We start from the raw sequence: 26,195 nt of genomic DNA on the forward strand, positions 1-26,195 counted from the left end.
CGGGTCACAAGACAGTCTCAAGTCAATCCGACAAGCATGCGCTCAGGCCCTCCTGCGTGCAAGGCGCAACCCCGCTCCTCCAGGAGGCTGGCACCCCCGCTATGGGAGAGCGGCAGCACAGGGACAGGACAAAATCCCAACAAGTATGAGGCCTTTTTATTGGTGATTCTCCACACACAGGGGGCCTCTCGGTTCCTCTCCAGTGTAAATTAAGTACAGGGTACTTAACTCTCATCTCAGAGCAGGACACAGAGGGTACACCCAGGGCCCCCGGCTCCCCAGGGACTGCAACGTCAGCTGCTGAGCCCTAAACCGCGTGGCCTGATGAGAAAGCCGACCTTGTCTCCCAGCCTTCCTGCCCAGGTCCCCCAGGGAGTAGAACCATCCGAGCCGTCTGTGGATCCTGGGTCCCAGGCGGCCGTGGCCACGGGGAGTCTCAGTAGAAGCCCCTCATCCTCTCATCCCTTTCCTGGCTGCATGTTCCCAGGAACCATCAAATAAATAAATAAATACTTCAGAAGGCAGAACAGCTCCAGGGGAGGGACAGGCGCCTGAGCCAGCTCATGGCTTGCGTAGAGACGCTGGGCTGCTCAGAGTCCAGAAGTCAACGTGGACTTGTTGGAAAGAACAGAGGGACGCCTGCTGGGCTGACCCCATAGCTCAGGCTGTCCTCCAGGGAACAGCCCCGGAATCCAGGACCAGCCCAGCAAGTCCCTTCACTTCCCAGGCCTCTGAGGCCCAAGGGCTTCAGGATCTCTGCTCCAGCCACCTGGCCTCGCAGTCCCTAGATGCGGGCTGAGGAAGGCTGCCCTGGACACCAGGGGGTGGGAGTGGTCAAGTGAGTGGAGCTGGGGACACCAGAGCACTTCGTGGGCTGAGACTGCAAGGTGGGGCTGAGGTCCTTCGAGCCACCGGGATCTCCCCATGCTTTGCTCCACGTAACACTGAGCGACTTGGCCAGCCCCTCCCATACACATGCTCCTCTGGGGAGCTTGGGAACTGGAGCTGTTTCTAGAAGCCCTGCTGGTCCAGTTAGCCCTGGTCACACCCTCTGAGAGGGAAATGGTCAGATCCTGGCACCTGGGGGGACACTCACACAGCAGGGCTCGGGTGCAGCACCCCCAAGCCCTGTGCAGTTCCTCTGAGGCAGAGGGACTGGCCTCTCTGAGGCAGACGGGAAGAGCCTCTCTCCCCAACCCCAGGTCTCCCAGAATTCCCTGGCCTGGTGACCAAAGCCAGGTGGAGAGCAGGCCCAGCTCCCTGCTGCCCTCTAGTGGACACTCCTTGCCCAGCCTTGAGTGCACTAAGGCCAGGCAGAGAAGGACCAACAGCCAGGCCCACCAGGGGTTCCTTTCCCCTCAGGGTCTGAGCTCAGCCACTGTGGGCCAGGGCTGGAGACAGCAAGGGATGGAAGGGGAAGCCTACCGAGCATTCAGGCCACATTTGCCCTGCACACCCCACAGGGGGCTGGGGGGAGGGGGAGTCTATTGATGGCCCCAGGGAATGGCGGTAGCTGGCGCCTGGCCTCCCTTCTCACTTGCTCAAGGTCTGGTTACACGATGCACACACAAACACAGTCTCTCTTTGGGCTTCAGGGGCTGGAAAAAAGGAAGAATATGGTGAGCCGTCTGCTGGGGCCCTTTGGCTACCAGAACCACCCTCCCCAAAGCCCCACACAGACCACCCACGACCTGGCCCACCCCTCCCAACCCAGCTCTCTAGCCTGCCCTCATCAGACACCTCCTTCCAAGGGAACCTGGGGTGATGATGCCAACGCAGGCCTCTGCCAGGTGTTCTGCACGTTAGAAACTCTTTTGGCACTAACAGAACATCTTTTTAAAATGTTTTTTAAATAAAATACCAGAGGAAAATTTCCCAAAACGTTTTAACAGTGGTTATCTCTGGGTGGTAAGATTACAGGATTATTTTCTCTTCCTTCTTCTGTAGAGTCATTTCCAAGTTTCCTAGTTAATAAGCATGTGCTACTTGCAAGATCAGAAGGGAAATGCACTTGGCTTTAACACTGTAACACAGTACAAAGTAGCATGTAAAACAGGACCCCAGCTTTCAAGAGCACGTCCGCTTCTCCCACAGGCACGCTAGCAGCCTGCAGGGTCCACACCCGACCACTCTCTCTGGGAGAGATCAGGAATTATTTCTTTTGCTCATCTGTATTTTTTGTTTTGCTTCATTTACAACAAGCATGTGCAGCTTTATAAAAGGAAAAGAAATGTGCTTAGTTTTGTTAAAACTGTTATCAAGGTAATGAGAAAAGGACTAAATTCAGGACAGTGGTTTCCTCTGGGGAAGGCAGGAGTGAGAGGGCCTTGTGCTGCTAATGTTGTTTTTAACTGGTGAAGTGGTCAGGTGATTCATTTTGTTACTATTATTCTGCAGGTCACCGGGTGCTGTGTTTGTTAATGGATGGGGATGGAGGAGATGTCACTGCAGGCTTTGGACTAGGACTCCAGGTTCCCTTGACCTCTCATCCCTTTCCCACAATGCAACCCCCCCTTAGACAGGAAGAGCCAAGTCCCCCACTGCCCAGATGCCTGCCACCCCCACCACTCACCTGTGGCCCCCATGGAAGACTTGGGTACCTTGAAGGAGCAGCACCGAGAGCAAAAGCTGTTTCCACAGTTACTGCAGCTCCGCTGCAGACAAGAGCCAAGACCGGTGTCAAATGAAGCCCCCACCCCGGGCCTGGGGTCTCCACCACTTCCCTCCTTTCCACCAGTTGACCCCATCCGAGGAAAGTGGAACTGGGGAGGCACCTACACAGGGCAGGAGATCATGCAAAACACCTCATGGGACAGCTAGGGAAGGTGTGAGCAAGGGGATGAGGGAAGACAAAGCCGCTTCAGCAAAGCAAGGATGCCAAGGCCTCACCACGGTCCCAAGCCCACTGTCCTGGCACACACAACCGCAGGGAGACTCACCCTCTTCTTCAGCACTGAGAAGGTAGCAGAGCAGCCTGTGCAGTTCCCTGGGAAACAAGGGAGCAACTCAGCCTTGGCCCAGGCCAGCCTCTCAATTCTTACCTGCTCCTGGCTTTCATGAATGGGACCTCTAGGATGCCAGACTGGGCACAACGAGCAAGGGAGCCAAGTCCAGATTCTGAGCCAAAAGGAAGGACTCAAACTCAGAAGGAAAGACTGCCGACCCCTGGGAAGTACTGTCGCCAGGCCATTCACAGCCACTGGCCCCTGAATGCCCCTGGAGCTTAGCGGCCCACATGTAGGTTCGGCTGAGATCACAGAGCGCGCAGTAGGATCTCTCACTGGAAACCCGGCTCAGCTGGTAGGGACTGAAGAAAGCTGCCTGCCATGACTCCCTCCTAAGTGCCTCCTTACAAAATCCTAGACAGGGCAGAAGGGCCCGGCATTGTGGCATAGCTAACTAAGCTAGTATTTCATATTGGTTTGAGTCTCGGTTACTCAGCTTCCAGTTCAGCTTCCTGCTAATGTGCCCAGGAAGGCAGCAGATCATGACCCGAGTGTTTGGGCCCTGGCCACCCACGTGGACGATCAGGATGGAGTTCCAGGCGCATAGCTTCTGCCTGGCCCGTGCAGCTGATGCAGCCATTTGGAGAGTGAACCAGCAGAAAGAGATCAATCTCCCTCTCTACCTTTCAAATAAATAAATCTTAAAAAAAAAAAGAAAGTAAGAAAAGAAAACTCGACAGGGAACAGAGAAATACCTCCTAAAAACCCAGATTTCTGCTTTCTGTCACTGGAACACTCCAAGGAAGAAGTTCAAAATCAGACACCTTCCAAAAAGACGTGAAGGACAGAACACACAGGCCCTGTGAGTAGCAGGTGGGATGGAGAAGACAGCCGGGAAAGGCTCAGCCCTGGGCTGGGGCTGGGCACTGAGGTCGTTTGGGCAGTGAATCAGCAGATAGGGGTTCGTTCTCTCTCTCTGCCTCTCAAAGAAATAAATGAAGATGGATAGGAGGAGGAAGGGGGTCTGATAGAAGTTTGGAGATGACAGATGTTCCCACAAGGTGAGGACCAGAGGCCTCCTGATCACCTGTCTGGCCAGGAACGAAGCACTAGGCCTCACCTTCACACAAAGGGCCCAAAGCTATGCTGACAACAACATGTGGTCCCTTCCTCTATCCAGCCAGAATTACTGAAGGAAATTCCCTGGGTTCAAGGACAGACAGACCCCAGCTACACTTAGGGAAATGCAGACCCATCGCTGTCTGTCGGATAGCCGAGGCCTAGCAGGGGATGGGGAGAAAAGAGCAGAGTCTGCCTGCTGGGGTGCCAAGGCAGGAAACCAGTGACTCGAAGCCTGCCCTCGCACTAAGGACTAGGGAAGGGGGACTGCCCCGACCTTCCTAAGCTAGGGGAAAAGAGAATGCAATGGAGAAAGGGGCTACTCAACAACAGGCCGGCGTCAGACTGCTGGGACCGTACCCCTGTGGTCTGTTGAAAAGGCTGAGCACCCACACCCAGGCCTGGGGCCAGAGAGGAGTCTGCAAACTGACGTAGCTGACAGGCAATGGAAGACGAGAATGCCTCTGTTCCCTCCAACATTAACCAACTCTTCAGGCCCCATTCTCAGCAAAGGCTCTGATTCCAGCTTCCTAACTCACCGCACAGCACACAAGCTGAGAGCAAGGGGAGCCCGGACCCCATGGGACCTGCCAGGACAATGGTCACGGGCCTCCAGGACAGAGGGGGCCTCCCCACAAGAGCCGTCCCACTGGGAGGCCACAGAGAAGCTCCTGCACAGCCTGCCCTGGTTCCTCCCACGCACATCCTCTTACCCACAGGCAGCAGGAAGGGAACAGCCCCGGAATGGTTCCCTCTCAACTTTTTTAAAAAAATATTTATTTATTTATCTGAAAGGCAGACTTACGGAGAGGCAGACACAAGAGAGAAAGGTCTTCTCTCCACTGGTTCACTCCCCAAATGGCCGCAATGGCCGGAACTGGGCCGATCTGAAGCCAGGAGCCAGGAGCTTCTTCTAGGTCTCCCATATGGGTGCAGGGGCCCAAGGACTTGGGCCATCTTCTACTGCTTTCCCAGGCCATAGCAGAGAGCTGGGTCGGAAGTGGAGCAAACAGGACTCGAACTGGCGCCCATATAGGATGCCAGCACTGCAGGTGGCAGCCTTACCCACTACACCACCGTGCCAGCCCCTCAAACTCTTAAGTTGAGTCTTAGTCTGCTCCAAGTGATGGCAGAGGAGGTTTAGCCTTTGGGAGGAAACCAGCAGGGGCTTCATGAATCGGGTTAGTGCCTCTATAAGAAGTCTCAGAACAACAGCCTGTTCCCAAGTAGGCGACGTCCAAGACAGAGAGGAATACATTTCTGCTGAAAAGCTTCCTGTTCAGTGTATTTTCTTACAGCAGCCCCTAAAGCAGCTCACCTCACCCTGGCGGGAAGGACACAGAGCCGGCTGCAGACGCCCAGTGGACAGAGTGCTACACCAAGGGGCTGGAGAACACCTTCAGGCAGGAAAAGTGAGCTGACAGGTGGGGGCTAGAGGCTTAGGAGACGCAGCGTTAGCTGCCCTTGACGTCCTCCGGGGAACCCAAAGGCCTCTGCCTGCCTTGGCAGATTTTCTGATCCAGAAACCAAATACAAAACAGGGGCCGGCACCGCAGCTCACTAGGCTAATCCTCCGTCTTGCGGCGCCAGCACACCAGGTTCTAGTCCCGGTTGGGGTGTCCCAACTGGGGTGTCCCAGTTGCCCCTCTTCCAGGCCAGCTCTCTGCTGTGGCCCGGGAGTACAGTGGAGGATGGCCCAAGTGCTTGGGCCCTGCACCCCATGGGAGACCAGGAGAAGCACCTGGCTCCTGGCTTCGGATCAGCGTGGTGCACCGGCTGCAGCGTGCCAGCCACAGCAGCCATTTGGGGGGTGCACCAATGGAGAAGGAAGACCTTTCTCTCTGTCTCTCTCTCTCACTGTCCACTCTGCCTGTCAAAAAAAGAAACAGGACACACTTGAAACAAGAGGCTTCAGACCCCATGGTGAAGGGAAAGTGGAAAGAGGAGGACGATGAGGAGGCAGAAAGAGCAAAGGAACCGAATCGGATAACTGGACCTGAGCCCCAGATCCACCGTGTACTGGCTGAAGGACAGATCACTCCTTTCACCTCAGATGCCATCTGCAAAGTTTACTCAAAATGCAAAGATACAAGCAAGTCCTCTGCTAGACCCAGAGTAATGATTCTTGTGTAGTGTCACGTGGGCCCTCTGGGACTCCGCTGCTCCGAGCTCCTAGGCACTGCTTGCTCCCACCACACCCAGCACAAGGGTCGAATGAGATCATGGACGTGGAGCATGCACTGGGCACAGAGCGTTCCAGGGCAGTCAGTGTCAGTGATCAGAGTAAGAGAAGGGAACCGGGGTCAGCGCTGTGGCACAGAGGGTTAAGCCACCACCTGCAACCCATATGGACACTGGTTCGAGTCCTGCCTACTCCGCTTCCCATCCAGCTCCCTGCTAATGCACAGGGACAGCAACTGAAGTTGGCCCAAGTGCCTGGACCCCTGCCACACACATGGGAGACCCAGATGGAGTCCCAGGTTCCTGGCTTCGGCATGGCCCAGCCTTGTCTGTTGTGGCCATTTGGGGAATGTATCAGTAAACGGAAGATCTCTCTCTCTCTCTGTGACTCTGCCTTTCAAATAAGTAAATAAATCTGTTTTAGAGAGAAAGGGACAGAGGGACAGAGAAGGGATCTGGAATGGCTGGGAGATGCTCACACGGCAGAAGGAAGCAGCAACTGCCCTGGCTGCGGCAGGGGCAGGAAGCAGCCCCGGGAGGCCCTGGAGCAAACCCCTCAAGATGAACCCCAGAGACTTCTCCAGGCAGACCCCAGAGCTCACGCCACACCAGAAAACACAGTACAGCCCCTGCACTGCTCCATCAGCTGACCACTGGCAGAAGAGAGGCACCTCTCGGGACCAGGCCGGCTCCCGGATCACCAGCTACTCTAGGCTTCTGCCATAATTGTATCTGGCTCAGCTCCCGGTGCTCTTGATCCCAGCCAGGTGGCCAAGCTATGCTAACAGCCAAGTCTGCTCTTCTCTAAAGCTGCCCCAGCAGGCTCCCCAAACCCCGTAGGACAGCACTGGGCTTTGCATGTTAACACACCACTTACAGAATTTAACAACCCTATGGTGTAAGAACTACTATCCCCTTCTACGGAAAGGGAAATTGAGGCATGGACGTGAAATAGTTTGCTCAAGGTCACCACGAGAGCTCATTTTTCCCAGGCAGTGAGACTGCACTCCGTTCTCAACGCTGTGCTCCACTGCCCTCCACAGTTCTGTCTCAGAATTACAGCACCGTGCAGGCCTGCGTGGCATTTCCCAAACCCAGTTCCCTGTCTTCCTGCAAACTCATGCTCAAGTAGGAAGAGAAAGAAGAACCCGTGCTCACTCCCTCAGTGGCCCACGTGGGATTTGCCCATTCCCAGCACCCCTGATTCCAAGACTCTTGCCCCGTGGCCAGTGTGCCCCACAGCCCCATGAGTCCTTCCTGGCCATTCCCGTCCATACCGAAGTTGTTGGTAGGGTAGCGCTTGCGGAGCCGCTCCGTGAGCCGCGACACCTTGCTGCGCAGCACCTCATTCTTGCTCAGGAACCCGTTGTCCTGCAGGGCTAGCTCATCTTCTGCCGGGCACGGGGCTCCCTCGTCATCCTCCTGTGGGAACAGCTCCTTGCAGTCCTGCCCCCTCTCAGAATGCTCCAGGGCCTGCGTGCAGAGGCACCCCAGCACAGCAGATGCCACCGGGTGCAGCACAGCTGGCTCGGCCGGACCCCTGGCCTGGCACAGCACAGCCCAGCCCAGCACAGCACAGCACAGCCCCGCCCATCTCACCGACGCTCCTACTTACCAACACCACCAAATGGGTCTCCTGCCTCCCAAGGTGCGGGGGAGAAGGAGAGAAAACAGAAAGAGATAGCAGGAAGAAAGAAGTTGCTGCAGGGGGACCTCCAGAAAAAGGAACCACAGAAGTGACAGTTCATGTCCCAAGTCCTCCCAAAGGGAGATATTAATAGATGCCCCCAATGAAGACACTTGGAGAACCCTACGCACCACCATCTTACAAACTGGGTGAAATCAACTTAGTGACTCATTTGAAAAGAGAACAGAGTAGGAAAGAAAATCTTACAATTTATTTTCAGGAAACTTTTATTTCTCTTAGGTTTTATAAACCTAAGAGTGAACTGGGTCAAGAGGCAAAATGTGTTCCTTACTGTGGGTCATGAACAAAAAGGCTTGAACGGGACCAGCACTGCAGCCCAACAGGGAAGCCGCCCCTTGCAATGCTGGCATCCCACACTGGAGTACCAGTTCTGAGTCCTGGCTACCCAGCCCCCTGCTAATGCACCTGGGAAGGAAGCCGAAGATGGCCCAAGTCCTTGGGCTCCTGCCATCCACATGAGAGACCAGGATGGAGTTCCTGGCTCCTGGCTTCAGCCTGACCCAGTCGTAGCTATTGCAGCCATTTGGAGAGTGAACCAATGAATGTAAGATCTTTCTCCTTCTCCCTCTCCCTCTCCCCCTCCCCCTTTCCCTCACCTTTTCAAATAAAACAAAAAAAATTTTTTTTGACAGTTAGACAGTGAGAGAGAGAGAAACAGAGAGAAAGGTCTTCCTTTCCATTGGTTCACCCCCTGAATGGCTGCTATGGCCAGCGAACTATGCAGATCCGAAGCCAGAAGCCAGGAGCTTCCTCCTGGTCTCCCATACAGGTGCAGGGCCCAAGCACTTGGGCCATCCTCCACTGCCTTCCCTGGTCACAGCAGAGAGCTGGACAGGAAGAGGAGCAACCAGGACAGAATCCGGCACCCCAACTGGGACTAGAACCCAGGGTGCCAGCGCCACAGGTGGAAGATTAGCTGTGAGCCGCAGTGCCAGCCTAAAACAAAATGTTTTAAAACAAATGTCTCTCCCTCTCTATCTGTAACTCTACCTTTCAAATAATTACATATTTTTTTTAAACGCTTGAAGGTCCCTGTTATACATATCTCCCCTCTCCCCCAGAATCACAGTCTACAACTAAGCATCAAAATTTTGGAGAAATCTTTTACTTGTCAAAACTTCAGGGGCCAGTGCCGTGGCACAGCGGGTGAAGTTGCCACCTGCAGTACTACCATCCAATATGGGTGCCGGTTCGAGTCCTGGCTGTTCCACTTCCAATCCAGCTCCCTGCTAATATGCCTAGGAAAGCAGTGGAAGATGGCCCAAGTGCTTGGGTCCCTGCACCCATATGGGAGACCTTGAAGAAGCTCCTGGCTCCTGGCTTCAGATCGGCCCAGCTCCAGTCGTTGTGGCCATTTGGGGAGTGAATCAGCAGATGGGAAGATTCTCTCTCTCTCTCTCTCTCTCTCTCTCTGACTCTCCTCTGTAGCTCTTTCAAATAAATAAATAAATCTTAAAAAAAAAAAAAAAAAAAAAGGCCGGCGCCGTGGCTTAACAGGCTAATCCTCCGCCTTGCGGCGCCGGCACACCAGGTTCTAGTCCCGGTTGGGGCGCCGGATTCTATCCCGGTTGCCCCTCTTCCAAGCCAGCTCTCTGCTATGGCCTGGGAGTGCAGTGGAGGATGGCCCAAGTCCTTGGGCCCTGCACCCCATGCGAGACCAGGAGAAGCACCTGGCTCCTGGCTTCGGATCAGCGTGAAGCACCGGCCGCAGCGGCCATTGGAGAGTGAACCAACGGCAAAAAGGAAGACCTTTCTCTCTGTCTCTCCCTCTCACTATCCACTCTGCCTGTCCAAAAAAAAGGAAACTTCAAATGCCTCCAGGGATAGAGCTGATGGAATAGCGCCGTAGGCCAGATCCAAGCCATAGGCCCAGTGAAAATTCACAAGCCCCACAGCTTGTATCTTAATTTCTTACTTCACAGAGGCATAAGGAAAAAGGATTTCCTACTCTAAAAAAACAATAGTGCAAACGTGACAATGAAACCACCACCACTAGACTGCAGGGACTGGAGAGGACAGGGTGTGAGGGGACCATGTGTAAGCACAGCAAATGACTTATCAAAAGGAAACAGTCGCTCCTCAGCTGTGCAGGCTGCTGCAGACTCAGGGCTACCAAGAAACTGAAAATCTAGAATTCTAACTAAAATATCCCCATGTTTCAACACCGGCTCAAAACCATTACTAGAGGAAGGGTGGGTAGGGTGGGAAGAATCATTATGTTCTTAAAACTGTATCTATGAAATACATGAAATTTATTCCCTTTATATAAATTCAAAAAAATTTTAATTACTTTAAAACTTTACATGCCAAATAAAACACTTCTGCAGACCATCACTTTGAACCACTGTCCTAAAATCAAGATGGCTGTTTAACTTCCCCTGACCTTGGTCATGAGCACTTGGTAATGAGCCAATTCCTCTTAATTCCCTCCCCACTTCCAAAAGGGACATCTTACAGAGCTCACTCTGCAGAAGCAAAGAAAAGCAAGGCAGCAGTCTCCTGCAAATCTGCTTTCCCTGCCTCCAAGACACCAGGCCCACTGTTTCCAGCAAAGGCGGGACAACTCCCAGCCCAAGCGCTTCCCAGAGGCCTCAGCACCATCAAGGGCTGACCAGACTGGAAACAGGAGAGGGAACGGCCAGTGGCGCCCTTTGAACCAGTGAATTCTAGCTCAAAGGAAGTTTGAGCTTCTCATTTGGACATAAGATAATAAAAACTCCTCAGCTCCAGGGCCACCCAACTTCTGGCCTGGTCGGTTGGGAGTGATAGGAAAGGGCCACCCACCTCAATCGCGTCTTTAAACTCCTCATCTGGCTCCGCCTCTTCAGCCTCCTCCACGCTGCCTGGCGTGAGGTCCTGAGAGAAAAGATCCTATGACAGGAGAAGGATGGCAGCCCTGTCCCTGAGGCAGAGGGTCACCTCCTCTAAGCTGGCATCCAGGCTCCCCAAACACCTGTCCCCACCCCACAGGCAGTGGTACAACTGTAGCAAAGAAGGGAGTCACAGGAAACAGAGCAACCTCTACCTAGCAGGGATAGGGAGATGGGATGAGACCACAACTGGACCAATAGCGGCTATACAGCAAGCACAGTGGCTGGGCACAGGGCCTGGCCCTGAGGCTGTGGGCAGCCACTCAGCCTTCTTCTCTGAAATTAGAATAACCCCATCGCCAGAGACACCTGCAGCCCACGTGTTACCATCTCAGAGACCAGGAACTACGTGGCATGAGCAAGCGGGTAACAGGACAGCACTCACGGCCGGGGCACTTACCTCCGTGGGCGTAGGGGCGGGCGTGCTGTCCAGCAGAGCAGCCTTCCCCACAGCATCTGGTGGAGGCAGACTCTGGGGAGCAGGCTCCTCCTGCCTGGGGTGCATCCACCGTAGCAGAGATGCTCTGTACTCAGACACCACTATGCGGAGCAAGAATGGGGCGGGAGGCAGACATGAGGCAGAGTGAGCGGTGCTGGGGAAGTGCTCGCCTCCACAGCTGGCCGGCCCACCCCGCAGCACCCACCTTCGGCTGCAGGGCAAGTCACCCTCCTCACTCCGAGCACGTCACAAACCTAAGCTTCATGAATGAAACAGACACGACCACCTACCTCAGACTGCCTAGAGTATCACGTGAGAACTGCTCAATCAATGATGGCTTCTAAAATTAATTACCACAAGGAGGAAAACAAACACAGCAACTTGGGTTGGCAGTGTGGTGTAGCAGGCTAAATCATCAATTGTGATTCATGCATCCCATGCCAGAGCACCAATTCGAGTCCTGGCTACACCGCTTCCAGTCCAGCTCCCTGCTAATGCGCTAGGGAGAGCAGTGAATGATGGCTCAAGTACTTGGATCTCTGCCACCATGTGGGAGACCTGGATGGAGTTCCAGGCTCCCGGTTTCAGCCTGGCCCATCTTGGGAGTGAACCAGAGAATGGAAGATCTCTTTCTCTGTCACTCCATCTTTCAAATAAATAATCAAATAATTCTGACATATATATGTATATAACAATCGCCCAAGCATATGCAGTGGCCCAGGCCCCTATGACTCAAAAGCCCCTTCCCACTTTAGAAGCCAGATTGCAGCTGGGCACTCTGGGATCACACACCAATGTAGCAATAACCACAGGTACAGCCTGGGGGACAGGTGGCAGCTTTGGGAGAGCCACCATTTCATGTAAGTTGTGATTTATCCACCTGGGGAAGGATGAGGGGACCCCTACAGTAGCAGCCTCCCCTGGTATGATGTCAATATCCCCTAACATCACAGAGAAGCGGGAGAGAACCCTCCGAGGAAGGACTGGTGGCGTGTTCCACCTTGTGAAGGCACAGCAAACAGACGATGAACCCGAGAGCTCAGGCAGCTCTCCAGCTCTCTAGGACTTACCTCGGAAGAACTCCACATTCCCCAGAAAGAGTGTGCTGTTTAAAAGGGCGAAGACCCAGCAGAGCGGCAGCAGATACAACATGCACACTGTGCCCAAAAGAGCTCCATAGAACCTGGGGAAGAACAATAGGGTGGGAAATCCTTATAATCAGAAGGAAACAGGTTCAGAAACAGCCACAGAGAGACCAGGGAAGAAACAGCTCTGGGCCTGGAAGTAAACCACTGAGACCTGCCAATCAAACAAGGTACAAACAGTGATGAGGACACACTGAGAACTACCACCAAGTCACCAGCTGCTGCCACGCGTGAGGCCATGGCAGTGTCTGCAGCTGGGGGCAGCAAACTGGCTCAACGGTCATCACTCCTCAGCATCCACACTCTGAAGTCCTGACACAAACTAGGATTTAAATCTAGCTCTGCCACTTCTCACTGTGGCAAGTCCTTGGTTCTCCAAGCATCAGTTCTTTCATGGATAAAATGGAGATGAAGACAGTGCTGAGCTCACAGCGTTACTAAAGAGTAAGATAACACACAGAAAGTGTTGAGGGGCTGGTGCTGTGATGTAACAGCTAAAGCTACCGCCTGCAATGCTGGTATCCCACATGGGCGCCGTTTGAGTCCTGGCTGCTCCACTTCCAATCCAGCTCCCTGTTAATGGCCTGGGAAAGCAGCGGAAGATGGCCCAAGTGCCTGGGTCCCTGTACCCATGTGGGAGACCCAGAAGAAGCTCCAGGCTCCTGGCTTCAGATCAGCCTGGCTCCAGCTGTTGTGGCCATTTGGGGAGCGAACCAGCAGATGGAAGACCTCTCTGCCTCTCTCTAACTCTGCCTTTCAAATAAATAAATCTTAAAAAAAAAAAAAAAAGTTGCACACAGTTTCTGACACAAGGTGAAGGCTAAATATTAGTTATTATTATTCATATATAATGAGTCTCAATAACATTCATCCCATTTGATGCCACTGTTTCATCCTTAAATTTATTCTGGGGCCAGCATGTGGCATAGTAAGCAAAAGTGCTGTCTGTCCAGCATCCCATATGGGCACCAGTTCAAGTCCCAGCTGCTCCACTTCCAATCCAGGTCCCTGCTAATGGCTTGGGAAAGCAGCAGAGGATGGTCCAAGTATTTGAGCCCCTGCACCCATGTGGGAGACCCAGAATGAAGCTCCTGGCTCTTGGTTTCAACCTGAACCAGCCCCTGGCAATTGCAGCCATTTGGGAAGTGAATCAGAGGATGGAAGATCGATCTCTCTCTCTCTCTCTCTCTCTCTCTCTCTCTCTCCCTCTCCCTCCCTCCCTCCTCTTTCTGTAACCCTGACTTTCAAATAAATCTTAAAAAAAATTATTCTGGGGCCGGGGCTGTGGCATAGCGGGTAAAGCCGCCACCTGTAGCACCGGCATCCCATATGGGCACCAGTTTGAGCCCCAGCTGTTCCACTTCTGATCCAGCTCCCTGCTAATGCACCTGGGAAAGCAGCAGAAGATAGACCAAGTGCTCGGGCCCCTACACCCACAAAGGAGACCCAGAAGAAGCACCTGGCTCCTGGCTTCAGACAGGCCCAGCTCTAGCCCTCACAGCAATTTGGGGAGTGAACCAGCAGACTGAAAATTTCTCTCTTTCTCTAATTCTGACTTTCAAGTAAATAAATAAATCTTTTTAAAAAAAAGTTGTTCTAAGAAGAAATTTTTGAAAGACTAAAGCTCAATCCATAAAAATGCTCAATACAGGGTTAATAATGAAAAGAACTGACTAAACCTGTAACAGAATGGTTCCATAAATTATATTTGCTGAATATTACTCTAATGTTAAAAATAATTCCAAAGGAAAAGGCAACAAGGAAAACCATTTATCAGTAAAACAAAATAAAAGAAATACCACAGTATGAAACTATCCATATGAAAGACTGATATATATATATATATATATATATATATATATATATATAACCAATTCTACAAGGCAAGCCAAACATGAGATCACGGTGGTAGATTACATGGTGAGTTTAATAGTATTAAAATATAATTATGCATATAAAAGCAAGCACCTAAACAAAAACCTACCACCTTAGAGCCTACAAGCATACATGCAGATCTACACCAAACTGTCTAGGAGGCACCCTCCCCTTAGACAGGAAGCTGGTTTGGCTTGAGGCTCAAGCCGCAAATTCCTACAAGGCAGTGGAGGTACAAGAGGGGGACTACTCACTGTGAGGACACCACAGGGTTCTCCCAGTGAAGCACGCGGTGAGCAGCTTCGCAGGTGCAGCACAGGCGGCTCAGGAAGGCCTCCAGCTGGATCAAGCTGCAGATACAGGGCCATGTGTGAGTAGATAGGCCCCGCCCCACACACACACCAGGCAGGACAGACACTGTGGGCAAGCAGAGCCCAGAACCTCGCAGGCTCAGCTGGCTAGGGATGGTTCTAGAGAGCACAGGAGGAAAGAGCCTGGCCACGCCACTACGCTCACATTTCCGTTCCCTTTATGGAGCCTCTTCCTGTGGTACAGCGACTCTGAGGTCCCTGCTCTGCGCTCCTGCTAGCTGCTCATGCTAAGTGTTCCAGGGCTGCAGTTTCCTAATCGATCAGAGGATCAGGTGCCACCCCACAGGTACACAGCAGCTGTAGGCCAGGTGGCAGGATGCAGATCAATGTCCTCCACCTACTACACACAGCAGACACACTTGGGGAGACTTTTTCTTCTTTAAATACAGATGTACCCCACAAGCCATGAGCTCATCTTGTACCCAGTTGTGGTTTTCTGAAGAGCTCTTTGGAAAAATGGCTGCTTTGAGGGCTGGTACAAGGAAGATGTAAGGTGAGCTGGAATAACCTGCTGTACCACAAAGTCAGGATGCACTTAGAAAGGACAGGGACATATCTGTGACTTCATACTAAATAAATACGATGGGTGGACATCTGGCCTACAGTTGAGTCACTAGTTAGGATGCCCATATCCCACATCACAGTTCCTGAGTTCCAGTCTCAGCACCGCGATTGATTCCAGCCTCCTGCTAATGCACACCCTGGGAGGCACCAGGTGATGGCTCAAGTCCCTGGGTTCCTGCCACCCACGGAGAAGACCTGGGTTGAGTTCTGAGTTCCAAGTTTCAGTGTTGCTCAGCCATTGCAAGCATTCAGGGAATGAACCAGCAGGTGGAATCTCTCTTAAATAAAACATTTTTAAAATAAATAAGAAAGACATTCTAAAGCCAGCTAATAAATGTAGATGGGATGACAATGAGAAAATCAGCTTTGCAACCATCACAGTAATAAACTGATAAAGGCGAGGTCACTGGACTTTAACACACTGGGGGAATAAGGAACAAGTTAGTTACACAGTCTCCAAAGATCTCCCCTCTGACCACCACCACCACCAGTGAACGGTAAAATGATCATTTACAGTGGTGAAACCTTCACTAAACAGACAGTTGGCATTTCCTGGTATCATCTGCCTGCTGAATGGATACATTAAAATGCATCTCACCTGTCATATTACTGCCCCAAATGCACAGCCTAAATCTCATTACAAGGAATCAACAACCCAAAATTGAGGGAAATTCTATAAATCAGCTTGAACTATGACAAAATGTCAAGGTCATGAGAAACAAAGACTGAGGGATTGCCTCAGGTTAAAGGAGACTGAGGAGACATAAAAGCCAACACAGGCGGGGGCCAGCGCTGTGGTTAAGCCTCCGCCCACGGTGCCGGCATCCCGTATGGGTGCTGATTCCTGTCCCATATGCTCCTCTTCCGATCCAGCTCTCTGCTGTGGCCTGGGAAAGCAGTGGGAGATGGCTCAAGTGCTTGGGCCCTGCACCCACGTGGGAGACCCAGAAGAAGCTCCTGGTTCCTGGCTTCAGATCAGCCCAGCTCTGGCCATTGTGACTATTCGGGGAGTGAACCAGCAGATGGAAGACCTCCCTCTCTGCTTCTCTCTCTCTCTCTCTGTAACTCTGCCTCTCTAATAAATAAATCTTAAAAAAAAAAAAAAAATCAATGTAGGGTCAGTGTTCTGGTGCAGCAGGGTAAGCTGCCTACAACACCAGCATCCCATATAGGTGCCAGTTCAAGTCCCGGCTACTCTGCTTCTGATCCAACTCCCTGCTAATGCATCTGGGAAAACAGCGGAAGATAGCCCAACTTGTGTGGGCCCCTGCCACTCATATGGGAAACCAGGATGGACTTCCAGGCTCCTAGCTTCAGCCTAGACTAGCCCCGAACATTTTGGCCACTTGGGGAGTGAACCAGAGGATGGACAATCTCTCTCTAACTCTACTTTTCAAATAAATAAAATAAATCTTTAAAAAAAAAAAAAAAAGCCAATGTAATGCACAAACCTGGATTAGATGCGGGAATCAGGGAAAATTGATCTAACAAATTTCATCAATATAACTGGTAAACTTTCATTGTGAACTACATGTTAGATAATAATACTAATGCTATCAATGTCAAATATCCCAGTTTTGATTACAGTACTGTGGATACGTAAGAGAATGTCCCCATTCTTAGGAATATACACTGAAGTACTCATGGTAAACAGGCATGAGATTTGCAATTTACATTCAAATGGTCTAGGGAAAAAAACAAAAAACACATACATGCAGAGAGCAGGCTAAAGCCCAAGCGGCCAACGTTCATCGTCCTATCAGGGTAAAGCACATACAGGCATTCTCTGCATCACTTCTGTAAGTGGAAAATTATTTCAAAGTTAAAGTTTTTTCCTAAAGCAAGATGCCCAGACCAGATGACTCAATTTCTGGGGCAGGGTCCAGGTATCTGTTCGTTTACAACTATTTTTAACCCCTGCTGCACAGGCCCAGTCCAGGGAAGGGCTCAGTAACGGCCAGCAGCCACTGACGCTGCGACAGTCAACGCTGCTCAGCAGACTGAAGATGCTTCCTCCAAGCAGCAGCTCAGCAGACTGAGGGAGTGTCTCCAGAGCAGCAGTCGTGACCACCACTGACTGGTGCTTCCTTCCAGACAGCTCGTCCTATGAGCAAGCCCCATGGCCACCCGTTTAACACAGGAGGAACCTGCGGGAAACAGAGGCCAAGCCACTTGTCCAAAATGACACAGCAAGTAAACGGAAGAGCTGGGATTTGAGCCCAGGTAGCGGCCCACACATGCACAAGCTTGGTTAAGACCCCAGCCCATCTCTTGAACAGAAAGAACTAAAGCTGTGAAATCGGGTGGACCTGGATGGTCCACCCCACTTGGTTACTTTCCAGCTACGTCAGCCAGAATTTCTCTTCATCCATGAATGCTACCGAACTGAACAAAGTAACGTCGGTGGTATGCCCACTCCTCTGTCCGGGTGGCCACTGCGCCTGCTGTGCTGGGCTGATCCCCACCTCCCAGGCCTCTCTCCCATACTCACAAGCTCTTCACCTCAGCCACAGCCTCGGGGCGAGAGAGGCGCACCCTCTGCAGGTCCTCCTGCCTCACGCTGTGATACTTCCTCCGCATCAGCTCCGACTCAGGCAGCCGGGCTCGGCAGACCTCCTGAAGGTAGCCCAGCAGGGCCGGCACGGAAATCATCAAGGCGCCCACCGAGTACCACGCACCTACGGGATTCGAGAACACTGCAGGTAGCACAGAGGAGCCTGCCCGCCCACGTGTCCACATGCTCACGCCCCCACCTCCTCCAGGGCTCTGTCCAAGAGGCCTTCCCCGGACACTGGAGGACACAGCCCACTCTCCAGCCGCCTCAAACAGCTTTACTTTTCCTCACAGACCTTATCACCACACGACACATGACACATCACACAGATGGTAACAAGTTGGGGGCTGAGACTTCGTCATTTGGTCACCTCCCGTCAGAGCCCCCAGTGACCAACACTGGGAACTCAGAGCCACGAGGGCAGACCGGAAGCCTTTCCTGCGGCGTTCAGGACACCACAGGGCACTGCAGAGTGAGGCAGAGATAAATTCGAAGGCAGCGCTTGTTGCCTGTAACGTGCTGCCCGACAGCAAGCCGACAGAGCGGTGGCCACGCAAGTGCTGGGGAAACGCCTATCATGTGAACCGACTCACTCCAGAAAGAAACTCAGAAGATCTAACCTTCGGGGAAGGTTTGTCTGTCTGAAAGGCAGTCAGAAAGAAAGAGAGTGCATTCTGGGAAGCTTTGATCAGGCAAAGAGTCCAACCAAGAAACAGGATGCGACCTCGGGTGAACTGGGTTAACTTTTTTTTTTTTTTTGGACAGGCAGGCAGAGTTAGACAGTGAGAGAGAGAGAGACAGAGAGGAAGGTCTTCCTTCTTCCGTTGGTTCACCCCCCAAATGGCTGCAATGGCCAGCGCACTGTGGCCGGTGCGCTGTGCCAATCCGAAGCCAGTAGCCAGGTGCTTCCTCTTGGTCTCCCATGTGGGTGCAGGGCCCAAGCACTTGGGCCATCCTTCACTGCCTTCCCAGACCACAGCAGAGAGCTGGACTGGAAGTGGAGCAACCGGGACAGAATCCAGGACTAGAACCCGGGGTGCCGGTACCACAAGCGGAGTATTAGCCTAGTGAGCTGCGGCACCAGCCTGGGTTTACTTTCAAACCACTGAGTCCATGTCTCCACAGGAAACGAAGGGGACACTTGAGAAAGACCAGTTCAACCTAAGACAGGATACACAGACAAAGGTCGGGCTCCTCGGAACATCCTGGCCCAGACCCACCAGGGCGCTGGCTTTTCACTGCAGCCACCTGCCAGTTGCAGCCAGGAAAAGGGCTGGGCACAGCCTACATTGTAACAGGAGGTCCACAGGGCACACCAGCACCCAGGCCCCTACAGACACTCACGGGTCCACACTTCCACCTCAAAGGCTTCCCGCCGCTCCTCACTGCTGGTGACTGCCCAGCAGTCCCCTCTGGCCTCTCTGGATCAGAGACAATCAACAGATTTATCAAAGACTCCCCATCAGCTCACCTTCCCACACCCTTGGCCCATGCCATGTCCCCGAATGGTCCCTGTACCAGCGTGGAAACCAAAATGGAAACAGGGCAATGCCCTAGCATCAGTCACGAAGCAAGTGCCATTACAACAACAGTGACAATAATGGGAGCTGTACCATGTGGGCTGCTCCCGGGTCTCACCCCCCACAGATGCCCTAGGAGGAAAGCCCGTTAGCACTCTCCCCCGGAGATGAGGAAAAGTAGGCAGGCCTTCACCAAGGGCACTCCGGCAGCTCGCTGGCCTGTGCTCTCTGAAGCCCGGCTCTGCCGCCTCCAGGGCAAGGACAGTGGCTCCCTCGGGCAGGCTGCCACTCGGTGTTCTCCCCCACGTTCACTCACAAAGCCCGCTGACCCCTGGCAGCAGTTCTTACCCGCATTCAAGGTGAGGAACAGGATGTTGAGGCCCAGGCAAGTCAGCAAGGAACACAGAGGCGTCTGCCACCTACAACACAGAGAGTCCTGATCACCAACCAGCCACTCCTCCAGCTGGGAGGGAGCAGGGGCAGCACGGCCCAGGACAGGACATCCAGACCAGGACAGGAGGAGGCCTGGGACACACTGGACAAAGAAGGGATGAAACGAGGGCCTCTCCCTCAGGCGAGCAGCCAGGAGTCCAGAACTCCACACGTTAGCTCTAGGGGTGAGAAAACGAAACAATCTGATAGAACGTTCTCCTACAGGGAGAAGAATGCACCAAGTATCTGTTAAGAAACCCAGCTAATACTGTTGGAATGTGTGTTCTGCAAGGGCCTATTCTCCTTTAAGAGGTAAAGCTGACATGCGTCTTTAATATTTTCCATTATTCCTTTTCAAAATTTCATTATGAACACATAACCACTGCACAAGAGTCACCTCGTATGGAAACCGAGAGAATACATTACGGACTTCCTTGACTCCTTCTGTGACTTCATCTTCTTCTTCAATTCTGAGAGTTCATTTCATACATTCCAAGTCAAAAGGAAAGGTAATGAAGAGCTTATTTCAGCATACCAGAAAGCGAAGAACACAGGGTACGCCCGTGCGTGCCGCGTGGCCTGGACGGCACAGCCCCCAGCAGCAGCAGCACCTGGCAGTGAGAAGCCCCCAAGGAAGGAAGAAAGGGGACGGAGGCGGTTGCAGAGGACAGGCACGGGCTGCCGCGTGGCCCCGGGAAGGGGCATTCAGCAGAGAAGAGCAGCACGGTGTCCTAATAAAGCCGCTGCTGCCCATGCTCTGCGGGCACTGCCGGTGTACACACGACGCAGGCCAGCAGACGGACAGCAGAAAAGCACACAGGGAGTGGCTGGCAAGCAGCGTTCCGCTTCCAAGCGTGTTCTTGTGTTCTGCCTGCAGTGCTTCAGGTTTGCTGACTGAGGCGACCACGAGGGCTTTTTACCTTTTAATAACAATCATGAGAAAAGAAACAAAATGACCCCTCTCTGCCTTTCCCCTGAAATTCAGCACTGGCCCCACCCTAATCGGCTTCACCTGAATCAGGTGAGTCACTCTGGTGGAAGCACCAGGGTAAAAGCAACGACAGCCAGGTCTAAAGCCAATCCCATTTCACAAATAAAAACGTGGCGCTGCCACTGAAGTCACTTTCATTTTAAAGCCTCTCGCCTTGCATCTCATGTGGTGACTGACCCAGAGGGCCTACGCAGTAGCTGATCCCACAGGAGTCTTTCACAAGTTTACCGCAGCTCTAGGCCTCTGCCCTATTAGCCAAGGCCCAACATCAGGTCACCCTTCAAAGTCAAATCCTCTTTACTAAGAAAAGAACAATCAAGAGCACAAACTAATCTGACAGCCACTTTCCCAGACCAGTGCTCCCTCCCCCAGCAGCAGCGAGACCACAGGCTCCTTGCGGATTGTTGGGGCCCCTGCGCCGCCTCCACCCAGACCTAAGCAATCCCTCCACCTACTCAGATGCCTGCGTCCATAATGCGGAAACACCGGAACACACTAGTGTGCCAAGAAGCACGGCGGGCTACCGGAGGAGGAGGAGACGGTGAGATATATTTAACTTTTGTGTTTTGCCACAAAAGGGTAAAACACACAGAGAGAGAAACCAGCAGAGGGTATATCTCTCCCCTCAGGCAGACCAAAGGTCATTTCAGCTGGCTGGCTGTGCCGGCCCCTCTTCAGGCCACCTCCTATCCCTGGCACCAAGAGCACAGTGATCTTAAGGAGAGCACATCTCTAGGAAAAATTAAAGAGGTGAACAGGAGAAATGGAGGGGCTTGGTCAAAGAGCTAATAAAGCACCTGCTACTTCCAGGCTGAGAAACTCAACAGTTTAAGGACGAAGACTCAGGGTGAACCTGACTCCGCTCACCTTGCCTCCTACCACGTCTCTCAGGCACCGCAGAGGGCGGGAGGTCTCCAGGAGCATCGCACCAGGACTCTGCCCCAGAGATACACCCATGTGCACCCCCCGCGCCCAAACACAGGCTCCCAGTCAAGAACCTCTGCTCCTTGGGACTGTAACAACCAGGGTTTATGGCACTCTATCCTTTAAATGTAAGTTCCAGTTTGCATCATGAGGCGGCAACCAGACCAATCTAGGAGGAAAGTTCTCCAGGACAGCGCTCCGTCTTGTCAGCATGTCAGCATCATGGGAAAAAAAAAAAGAGTTGTTTCAGGTTGGAAAAGACTTAGGGGACATAACACTCACATACAATGCACCGTCCTGGACGGAACCTGAGTTAGCCAAAACAAGCGTATATGACATTTCTGGGAAAACTGAAGAATCTGAATATGAACAGGGTATAGGATAATATCAAGGAATTGTTCCTAATTGTGTAAAGGATGTTATGAAGTAAATATCCAATTATTTAGAGAGATAAACTGAAGTATTTAGGGAATGGGAAGTCCTATGTCTGTAATTAAAAGAAAAAAAATTTTAACACTAAGAAATAAAGTGAGCTGAAAGGAGAAAAACAGAAAATTATGAAGGATGAAAATCAAAACAGAAAGTGAAAAACATTTCGATCCATAATCCCAAACAATTAATGAAAAGGGGACCTGCTTACTCAGTCATTTGTGTTTGTTCAACTTTTGTTCAAAATTATGTCCTAATTTGAATATTAATTATGCAAATGGGAGAGGAAAAAAAAAGAACATGGCTGCTCTAAACTGAAGGTGGCCTGCCGTCCAAGGCTGGCTGGCAGGAGTTCACTCAGATCCGGCCCACAGCAGAATACCTGGGCTAGACCTGAGACGCAGGGTGGTCCTGGACAACCCCAGAGGCCCAACAGACCTCTCGGAACCCGCCCTCGCTAAGGCAGAGAGGACAGCCCAGTCACTGCCCAGATGGCCATCACCACTGCAGGGCAGGAAGGCAGAAGGCCCAGCAGGCCAGAGCAACCACGCAAAGGCCGTACCTGAGCAAGTATCGGACGCCGTCACCCGCATCCTTCAGGGGTTCCAGGTAGATCTCCAGCCTCTTGTATGACAGAACCAAGTTGAAAAGATCAAACGCTGGCGACTTGGTAGGGACTGGAGGAGACTCCAGGGGGGCCTCGGGCATCACGCTGGGGCTCACCTCCGGCCCACTCCGCTCCCGCTCTGATGTCTGCATCCTGTAACCATAGTGAGTCCCAACAAGTGCATTGTACTTCCAGTACCCAAGATCTGTGCATCGTTTTACGTGGTGGCCACGTGGACGGCCCCCCTGGGGAATGCCCAAAGCAGAGCAACACGAGGTGAACTGCTCGGATACAATCCCGCTCGTCAATCTCGCTCTTAGGACTCCCCGGCCAATGCCTTTTTCTTCACAGACCAAGCTTGCATGGGTGCTCGGGGGAAGGCAGCCTGTATTCTCAAGAGACATCACGTCCTAGATCACCTCGCTCCCACCTTTCTCCTGGTTAGTTCCTACCCACCCCTCAGGTAGCCGTGTGCGCATCACTGCTTGCTCTGTGAAGCCTCTGCCAAACACCCTCGATCTGGACTGGCAAACCCTCGCCCGTTCCACCCACTGCCCTCTCTGATACGGGTCACAGACCCCTCACCCATCTTCCTAAGTCCCACCCCAAACGCTGAGCAGCCAACGAGCAACCCTAGCCCGTCCCAGGTAGGCAGCTGCGACCAGAGACGGAAGGCGGATGACAAAGGGGCCCCTGGGAGCCCGAAATTCCCGCGGACGAGGTAAAAGCACAGAAAGGCGTGAAGGAGGTCAGCGCCACCAAGGGCTCTGGCCATCGGCTCTGCAGCCCTGGGAGCCCGATGGGGGACCCCGCGGCCCAGGCAGGGAAGGCCACGCCCAAGGTCGCTGGGCCAGCAAGTGGCAGCCGCCGCGGGGCCTAGGCACCTACTCCGCACCGTCGGTTGGCGGAGACACGCCGGTGGGCTGGGGGCGCCTCACCTCCCCGGCCGCCGGCTCGGCGGGTGCAGGGGCAGCGACGGCCACGGACAACCAAAAGGGCCGCTGAGCCCCGGAGCGTCCCGTCCGCGCCGCCCCACCCCGACGCCACGCCTCCTCCCAGGGCCGTTCTAAAGTCGCAGGTCCGCGAACCTCCTCCGTCTCCGCCGCGGCCGCCACCGCTTCCGGGACGCGAGCCGTGCCGCGGCGACGTGCCCGTGACGTCATCGCGCCCGCCGGGCCTCCGGCCGCGCTCGGCCTGTAGCTCCGCCCACGGCGGCACAGGTGAGCGCCGTCGTCAGCAGTGCGCAGGCGCGGCCTGCCTTCCCGATCCCGACCCAGGGCTGGCTCGCGTCCCCGCCGGGCAGCGGTTCCAAAGCCTGTAGGGACCCGGGGACACGCGCCGGCGCCCCGCACCTCCCCGCGCCGCCTTGCTGTGAAGGGTCCCGGCCGGGCACGGAAATTCAGTGTCTCTAGTATGTAGGTTTTTTTTAAATAGCTTCATACTTGTGTCAGTTTTTTCAATTACCTGGCATGTAAGGTAATTGAAATGAGTAAGGTAGGCAGGTTTTCCATCCGAAAAATGGGGATAAACATAGTAGCAACCTCACAGTGAGAGTTAGTGAGCTAAAGCACACAGATTCCTAGCATGTTATATGTACTCGACAATTAGTAGCAATCATTTTTATCTTCGCTTGGTGCCCTGCCACTACCATCCGCAACCCAGAAATCGGGCAAGAACCCATGGAGGACCTCGATGTAGCCAGGTCAAATCCCCCACCACCACTCAGAGGAATGAGCTCAACTTCTTGGCGGGGCCAGGCTTGCCAGGGGCTCAGCCTCTCCTCCCTGCGGTTGAGTTTTCCCCAGGGGTCTCCCTGGCGTCCCCTGCAGACTCCAAAGGCCCCGGTCTGAACTGGAGGGAGGCCGTCGCCGTCCCCGCCCTCACCTCTTCCAGGCTACCTGGCACCCTCTGCGCCCCTCCCGCTCCTCTGGTCCAGCTCAGACCGCCTTCCCGCAGGCCAGGTCTCAGTGGTGACCCCTGGGATAAAGCCTCAGGCCTGGGGTCCTGGAATCCACAAGTTCCCGGTGTGTCACACCTCTCCCCGCTACTGAGACATTCCTCCCCTCTCCCTTTACTGGGCAAATCTCGCTCTTCGTCCGAAATCAGCCCCATCCTGCCCTTTCGGCCCTGGCCTTCCCCTCTCAGCAGCCGCCATCCGGATCCAAATCCGGTGCTTGTCCCACCCAGTACCCGGCAAATGCAAAGTTACCGTCTGCGCTGGCGGCTCCCGCTCTCTCCAGACAGGGAGTCCTGGGGAGGGATGCATTTAATGCGAAGGAGGGGCTGGGGAAGTTTTCTGGACACGGAAGTATCTGAGCTGAGAAGGCCCCACCTTTCTTAGAAAGAACTTTATTTCCCCTATGTCCCAGCTACCTGAAATTCCACCATCGGGGATTTCCACAACGGTGAATTCTTGCAATTCCTCCTCCCTGGGTCTTCCTGACTACTGGCCTCGGGCTGGCTGTGACCCAGAGTAGGCTTGGTTTTCTCTTCCAGTGGCTCTAGCGTTGACAGATATAATGTAATAACATTAAATGCATTTTTTGGAGGGAACTTTTGCGGATACAAGACCATTCCAAAGCCCAGAAAGAGAAGCAGTCGTGAGCAACAAGAGTGAACAGAGGCCTCCCCTGCTGGAGATGAGCCTGCTGGACTCTGCTCTCCCGGGCCTCCCTCTGAAGTTGAGTGATAGCTTGAGTGACAGTCCCTCGCTCAGCATTCCGCGTTCTGCCTTCGCTTTGCCTCCAATCCGGGTGCCCCTGGTGTTTTCCCTTGGGTAGTAGGCAGATGGAAAAGACGGAAGGAGAAAATAAAGTAATCAAAGAGGATGATGGGCACCTTAGCCTGCATCTGTGGCCCGCATAACTGACCGGTAAACCTCACTGTGGCCCTTGGAGGAAGGCGGAGACTAGCGGAGACAGGAGGAGGAACTGCACGCTCGCCTCCCGCCAGCAGGGGGCGCCCCCGCCCACTCGTCCCGCCGACCGCAGAGTTTCGGGACGCGTGCGAAGCTCTCAGGGACCGTCCCAGCGTCGCCCCGGCGCTTCCAGCTGTTTTTCCTGGCGGAGTAAGAACTTGCCTGGAAACGTAACGACTTAGACCGACAACGGGCATGTGATCGTTCACCCTGTGTCCTGGGTTTTGAAGGGCTGGTTTGGCTCCGGGGCCTCCTGGGCGGGAGGATCGGCTTCCCAGCTGGCTTCCTTGGCTGCAGACCAGCGGGCAGAGGCTGCAGGCCTCTCCACCCGGGACCCACCTTGCAGCGCAGCGGAGCAGCCCGAGCTGGTGCGCCCTCGGAGAGCAAGGCAGGCCGCGGAGGTCGCTCCCACGGCCTCGGCAGGAGCCTGGCTGTCCCGAATACAACAAGGTCGTACTGGCCTCGCCGGTCAGCCCTGTGTGAGCCCCGCAGGAATGCCACGAGGTTGGAGCAGCTGGGCCACCCCCGAGGCTGGCGAGCGGGTGCTGCTGTGCCGGCCAGACACCCGCTCCCCTGCCCTGCCACCTGCCCCTGGCCTTGCCAC

General features: G+C 53.6%; 1 protein-coding gene across 2 annotated transcripts; it reads right to left on the reverse strand.

Moving 5' to 3' along the window:
* Nucleotides 1-119: 119 nt before the first annotated feature.
* Nucleotides 120-23,782, reverse strand: ZFYVE27 (zinc finger FYVE-type containing 27). 2 transcript variants are annotated; one of them, XM_062213947.1, is made up of 12 exons: nt 23,613-23,782; nt 22,630-22,827; nt 19,640-19,710; nt 17,709-17,895; nt 14,537-14,632; nt 12,333-12,445; nt 11,224-11,363; nt 10,738-10,824; nt 7,523-7,667; nt 2,940-2,986; nt 2,573-2,654; nt 120-1,598 (listed from the first exon to the last, which is right to left on the reverse strand). In XM_062213947.1, exons 2-12 carry the CDS (start codon nt 22,824-22,826, stop codon nt 1,534-1,536), a joined length of 1,230 nt encoding a protein of 409 aa, XP_062069931.1. In that variant the 5' UTR covers nt 22,827; nt 23,613-23,782; the 3' UTR covers nt 120-1,533. The 2 variants fall into 2 exon arrangements, with proteins under 2 accessions (XP_062069931.1, XP_062069932.1); XM_062213948.1 differs by having other exon boundaries at nt 121-1,598; nt 10,738-10,809; nt 23,613-23,780.
* Between the last annotated feature and the right edge of the window lie 2,413 nt (nt 23,783-26,195).

The sequence above is a fragment of the Lepus europaeus genome, chromosome 17 (genome assembly GCF_033115175.1).
Source record: "Lepus europaeus isolate LE1 chromosome 17, mLepTim1.pri, whole genome shotgun sequence".
Lineage (NCBI taxonomy): Eukaryota > Metazoa > Chordata > Mammalia > Lagomorpha > Leporidae > Lepus > Lepus europaeus.